The 6,905-nt window shown below is 43.4% G+C and overlaps 1 protein-coding gene across 1 annotated transcript; it reads right to left on the bottom strand.

The window, feature by feature from the left end:
• Window positions 1-320: 320 nt before the first annotated feature.
• On the bottom strand, window positions 321-5,558 carry LOC135376135 (uncharacterized). Its single transcript, XM_064608713.1, has 12 exons — window positions 5,206-5,558; window positions 4,906-4,953; window positions 3,669-3,722; window positions 3,352-3,402; window positions 3,103-3,162; window positions 2,131-2,172; window positions 2,008-2,052; window positions 1,786-1,839; window positions 1,335-1,379; window positions 1,070-1,266; window positions 815-877; window positions 321-664 (listed from the first exon to the last, which is right to left on the bottom strand). Exons 1-11 carry the CDS (start codon window positions 5,338-5,340, stop codon window positions 856-858), a joined length of 753 nt encoding a protein of 250 aa, XP_064464783.1. The 5' UTR covers window positions 5,341-5,558; the 3' UTR covers window positions 321-664; window positions 815-855.
• Window positions 5,559-6,905: the final 1,347 nt, after the last annotated feature.

The following is a 6,905-nucleotide window of genomic DNA, read 5'->3' as shown; positions in this document are numbered from 1 at the left end:
TGTTGGGCACTGCAATCACATTTAGCCTGCAGTACGCCGTCTATAATATTTTAGACAACAATTATACTAGAGAACTTTCCATTCTATTGCAAACTTACCCCTGTTGTAATTTGCTGTCACGATTCCTATTTAGAACAATATGGTTTAATAGCTAATTTACATATGAACAGAAGGGACATGTAAATATAACTATTTTGCTAAAAAAACATGTTCATCTTCTGTAAGGCGCATAATCTCAGGGTAAATAGTCACACATGCTTGATTTCATTAAAATGCATTTGTTTATTGATTCACATAGAGAAGTACATTGTGCAGAACAGAGTCAGTAGATGTTAGTAAAATCATCACTGAATCATCAGTCATAAGTGTTTAGTATACATTTTATTTGGAGCAGTTAGGTTAAAATGCATGCACATTCTGCAATGTGAGAAGAGAATTAGTATGGATAGATTTAAATGCAGATGCGGCTATATGCACCTGCTCTGTAACCTAAAATTACACACCATGCAAGACAGAAGGATCCGGGGCTTTTGCCGAACGATGAATGACTGCGTAATGCTTGCAGCTGTGTGTCTGCAGCACCTACACCCGGGACTGAGCGTACCCATAACATTTGTGCACTTATATAAGGGCCAGGGTGGGAAGTAAGTCTTGCCTCTTCAACCTAAATAGGTAAAAACATTTAGAATATCATTATTTGTGTCACAAGTGTTTGCATTGGAATGCTGTTTCCTTTTGGAGCCCTGTTATGCTAACATGCTCGCAAGAAACACTGACAGCTAGGGGCTGTGAACATAGAATTCACCATTCATACCTGACTTGCATGGTTTCCAGAACCAGGGGATGCGTCTTCCTCTAGTGCAGGTCCACTTGTGCCCTAGAGTTACCATTCACTCAAATAAATTGTAATATGTAAAATTTGCATGAAATTTGCATGTGGTGCCCTTTCAGAAAGCCACATGTACTCTGAGAACTCTATTTGGGACTACATTACGACAGCAGTCAACAATAAACTTCAAATGTGGGAGCGTAAGGGCTACAATATTCTGTGGTTTCCAAGGGCACTTACCTCACATTACATGAAAGAGCATATATGTACAACTTAGTCATCATGGCATAGGGAGATGATGACACCCCAAATGAAGTTAAGGGCAGCTCTTCACTGTTTTCCTTTCTCAGAGCAGAAGTACTATGTACCTCTCGTGGTCCTTCAGCTTCCTCAGTGTCCACGCTGACAAGAGGGTCCCACAGGAGTTCAGAAACATGCTACATTTTCATAAAAACATTTATGTAAAATTTCATCAATCCAAGCTAAATGTCGTCTGGCATTATACCTGTTCCTTTTCCTCCATGTATTCTTGTGATAGCACGGGGGATTCCTGCAACAGGAGCATGACACGATGTAGAATTTACTTCATTTATTTTGAGTATATAGGCAAAACATCAAGCTTTACAACTGTTAACTTGTATGTCAGAGCTAGTGAACAAAGGAGAATCCAGATAAGCATTAAACCTTGGCACTAATATTTTATTCTGCGCTTTACGGCCTGCTTGGTGGGGTGCGCAGTGCATATAAATGGCTGCAATGCGCCTGTACGCTGACTTAGCTTAAGTCACTGCATCTGGTCCGCAACAGATCTCATTAGCAGTTGTAGAAATATTTAACACGCTGTGGAAACAACTACTTAAGGCAAATTTCTTTTACCTTTTCCCTTTTTTCTTTTTCTTTTACCTTTCTTTTACCTTTCTTTCTACATTTCTTTCTACATTTCTTTTACCTTTTACCTCTTTTACTTGCTCCACAGAGGGTGCACCTCCCATCACAGAACTAGCACTCTCCTGTAAAGTGTGCAGAAGAAAGTCAGCCTGCATATTGCCTAATGGATGTAAATGAAGGTTTACATATTTCATTTCTGCTGAGCAAGTGCAATAGAATACCTTGGTAAACTGAACACAAAATTAAATTGACAGCCTACTGAGTAGCACATAAGCTGGATAATATATTACCGCCTGCATGTCAACCAGAGAGTCACAGGGAATTGGTGACGTGCCCTAGAATGTGTGGAATGCAGATACATAAGGCACATAAGTTCACTCCTCTCCAATGGCTGCTGTATATATTCATTTCACCTTTTGTGTCACGAGGTTCATCGGTGATGGTGGAGCCACTGCCTGCAAAATTAATTCAGCATAGCAGCTAAAATTTCTTTAGAGCATGTAACTAAATACATTAAAAAAATTTCAGGACGTGTTTGTGCACTGAGCTTGCACCTTAATGTATAATATGAAGCATGTACCCATGTACCTTGGGCCGGCATCTACCTTTCACTTCCAGGGGGACAAGTGGAATATTTATACCCCCCCCCCTTTGCATTCGTGTTGCCCAAACTCTGTCTTTTAGGCAGCCATTTCCACGAACTCGGAGGGGGGAGATAGGCAGTTGTGCTCCCCCCCCCCCCCCTCAGTAGACGCCGGCCCTGCACGCACCGATAGCTGTGAACTAACTATACGTACTTAGTGTCTTGTGTTTTGGAGGAACCCCTTTCTACCCCTTCTCCATTTTGCATAATTGTCACTTAGGCTAAAAATCTGAAACTCAGGGCGATGATCAATATAGGTACAGACCAAAGGTAGTCCTGAATTACAGGCACTGGAGAACACTACATTCAGCATGGCCGTTGTGTGTCTTGTGTTCACAAGTACCTGAGAAGCTCCCTCTGTTTCATTTTCTTCATGAGATTACACTATGTTACAGTTAATGGAATAAGACCCAACTCTACACCCCCATTTTTCAATATAGACTTTGACAACTTTGTCAACTTTTCTGCACATGTTGAGCATATTTCGTATCATATGCAAGTGCAATATCGCATGGTAAGCAGGAATTACGCAATATGCACATGCTGGTGTACTTTCTACGACAATTGTGAGTGTGCCTTTATGCTCTGTTAGGAAAATGAAATATACATTCTTGTGGCAGAAGATCAGGAACACAACTTTTTTTGTTACTGGATTGTCGCTTTAACCAAGTGTATACCTATGTACCTAGTATCTACACTCATATACCACCATATTTGGTATATTAATTTACAATTGCGTTACCTGGCTCATTTGGGACACCAGCTCAACAGGGAGGTGTTCCGTGGAAGGACTGCAACTATCCTGTGAAAAGCACTATGTTAGCTTGCATAAAAAAGTAAGCGCTTGACTCAGTGCTCTATGCGTTCCTTGCCATGTGCCCAACTGTCATCCCTGTATTCATTTTGGGGATAGCGAGTTAGTCAGCTATGCATACGCATCACTTGAACTGCAAAACAAGTCTAGGAGAAACTATAAAAAGTTATGCATTACCACTTCCATTTCCATAGTGGTGAGAGGGTCCCACAGCAGCTCAAAGCTAGTCTGGAATTTGAAAACACCTATGAGCCCACAAGATGCACTATTCAGGTTACTATGCAATTGCATCACTAGGGGCCTGCCGTACACACTGGGTGATGTGACGGAAGGGGGTGATGTGCTGGAGCAGTATTACACTTTCTGTACAGTAACATATATTTTTATGTATTGCAGACCATGCTACTGTGTACAGTGTATCACATATGGAAAAATCCATTATGGGAGAGGGGGGTGACATGCAGCCTATAGTGATGCCGCTGCTGCTATTGTACCTCTATGGCTCGCCTCTGTGTTTGCAGTGGTGCTGCGAATGATGTAGAAGCAACCTGAAAAATTAAAGCCCACATAAATGAGGCCTTACACGTCCTACAGCTTCACTGTGCATAAGTCCACGGTGGCACAGTTGCACGTCACAGCTCCTCATACCTCTTCTACAGGGGGCTCTTTTGAAATGTGTGATAGGGTGCATATGGGACCTGTTATTCCCGCAGTTATCACATGATAAACATGGGTCTTTCTCACTCGGTTTCTTGCTATAAGCTGTTACGTGAAAAACAAGCATACAGGGTGTCCCAGAAATATGTCATTGTATAATAAAAAAAACTACGCCACCTAGAATCATGCGGTCAACGGCATTCGTTCTTACTAGGTTTTTGTCACCTCCTTGTGTTGTTACATGACACCGCGGTGCATGTGATGTATCCTATAAGTTTGATTATGTGAATTTTTGTGAAAGGTTAACTCTGAAATTTGCCAAGTAAAGGACACCTTTTTACCCCGAAGTGCGTGCTGAATTTACTCTAATTCATGATAATTGACAGTGATATTCAAGATCTATCCTATCGGGAAAAGTAGCCGAACATCACGCTTCTCGGGGTACTTGAGCATAACGCGCGAGGACTTTTTCAGCGCAGCGCTGTCAGTCCGACGAAAGGAGGTTGGAAACCCAGCCCACAGAGTGATAGTAGAAAAAGTGACAGCTCCTGAAATTGGAAGAGGGAAGGCATGCATGGTCCCCAGCCGAAGCCCGACACGATAAGCTATGTCTGTGTTATCTCTCTCTGCCATGCCGATGTGGGCTGGGTTTCCAACATCCTTTTGTCGGACTGACAAAGATTTCGCTGAAAATTTCTTCGCACGCTATCCTGTGCGAGCTCCGTAGAGCATGATTTTTGGCTATTTATTCCAATGCGATGGCTCCTTAATATTCCTGTCAATTTTCATGAATTTGAGTAAATTCAGCACTCTCTTCACATTGGTGGGGTAAAAAAGTTATGTTTACTTGGCAAATTTCAGAGTTCAGTTCCCAAAACTTTACATAATTAAGCTTAGAACACATGATATGCACAGCAGGAGGTGGCAAAAACCCAGTAAGAACAAACGCTGTTGGCCGCATGATTCTAGGTGGCGTAGTTTTTTTAAATTAAAATTCAATGACACGTTTTCTGGGACATCCTGTATCTTCTTGCTGCTGTACACTACAATACAAGATAAGCATAACTATCTCACCATTGTGCCTTCCACTGTAGCTTCAGCCCCACTTGTGGTTCCAGCATGCTAAAGAAAATAAAGGACATCTGTTAGTTTGAAATATTTCCTGAAGTATCCAGAGCGCACCTTGCGAAAATACAGATCAATGATTTTCTTTTTTTTTTCTTCCTGCACCACTGAGCTTACAGTATGGTATATTTATATCACGTGCGACATGCAACCAGCGTGATTCAGTCAAGCTACTCAAAAACTACCCATTTGACGATGAAAGCATTAAAAGTATCACGTGCGCGCTCTGCGTCGTTTACGTCGTCCTACCTCATGTTGTGGGAAAAATTTGGGAACTGCACATGGACGAAGTCGGACGAGAGAGTGCGTTTGGACGAAGTCGTCTGGGTGAAAGTGCTTCGAGCAAGTCCAAGTAGGTCCAAGCAAGTGCTTGAAGTCCAGCATTTCTGGCTAACAACTTTCAGTTTTCTTGCATATGAATTGATCATATACTCACGAATGGAATGAAACTCCAGGCTCTTTGCGAAGAGAGCGCGATCTGCAGCGTTGCACGCAGTAGCTCGGCATGTCCTACACGCTGAATAATGTAAATGAAGTTTCAAGTGCAACTGCAGTAAACAGACGCAATTAAAGACCCTTGAAACGCACGATCGCAAACCAAAACTCGCACTCACAGCTCCTCTGATAGCTGCGGAGAGCTGGGAGAGGAGAATTGTTTGTCCCAGTTGCTTCTCCTCACCCAAACTTCCGGAATCGCGCAAAATGACGTCACACTCCCTCGTTATTTTCCTTCCTCCATGGCTGCAGGTTACATTACATCGTGCAACATCGTCGTCGGCGTCTTCGTGGTGGTTAGTTAGGCGGACGCGAGGCGGGATGGGGTAACTTCGCCAATAATCCCTGCGGTTACCGTGGCACAGGGAGCTTCCCAATGAAGATTACTGGGGGAAGCTTGCATGTTTTCTGTGGTGGGTAGTTCCCTTGGACTACCCAAATCCCAGAGCAAGAGGGTTAGCACGCCCACCCCTCCTCTCCTGTGCCACCATCAGCTCTCCCTCCTCTCTCACCCTCCCCTCTTTTCCCTTCCCTGCGTGCACCAAGCCGCCACTTCAGAGCAGGCTGACCGCACCTTCCCCCCTACATCACCCCCCCCCCCCCCAGTTAGGCGGACGCCGCTCATTTTCAATGGAGTTTGTCGGTTTGTCTCCTTGGCTGTGATACATTGTGACAACGCTGGCGTTGTAGAAGGCCGGTGTCTCGAATGATGGGCTGTATGAACGCACTGTTGACATCGTAGAACTCTAGCAAAACTTGTCAGTCGGTACATCCGTGCACAGTTTGCATCCTCCGATCAATCATGAAAACGCCGGTAAGCAACAGGCTGTGCACTCTATACCTTTTTGAGCACGTTTACGAAATATTGACCTAGCCTCCACCACAACGAGCTCTCGCAGTTGCCTCAGACGAAGAACATGATGTCCTGCGCGTCGATACCGGTAATTCACCTTTCCGTGACTGCCTTTCTACGTCATGTTGCACTTACGTTTAGTTTCCTTCCGTGTGAAACTCAAGATTATTTCTTTCAGATTTAACTGGTGACACTCCGTCCTCCGATTACACTGAGGGAGCACTGTGATCTCAATATTTCGGGTAAGGTAATTTCGAATTATTTGTAGCAGCTGGTGATCGTTTACTGTGATCGCTTGAAGGTAAGACACTATCTGCTCGTGTCCATGCAGCACTATTTAATTATCATTAATAAATTAGAACCGCACATGAACACGAAAAAAACACGACGCTTCAGTGTAGAAGAGTGTGAGCATGTGTATGTATGTCACAATTGATTCGGTTAATTATGTTGCTTAAATGTCTGCACTGATTTTTTTCACAAACCTGGGTGCAGAGTAACTCCTGCGATACACCTGCGAACTTGCATTGTAATACAGGACAAACAGTTTTGTCTTGTCTTCATATTTTGACGACTTCACGGACGCTTACTTAATCTCTTG

This window comes from Ornithodoros turicata, unplaced genomic scaffold, assembly GCF_037126465.1.
Source record: "Ornithodoros turicata isolate Travis unplaced genomic scaffold, ASM3712646v1 ctg00001046.1, whole genome shotgun sequence".
Lineage (NCBI taxonomy): Eukaryota > Metazoa > Arthropoda > Arachnida > Ixodida > Argasidae > Ornithodoros > Ornithodoros turicata.
The sequence above is the reverse complement of the archived record's forward strand: the minus strand, read 5'-3'. Positions and strand labels throughout refer to the sequence as shown.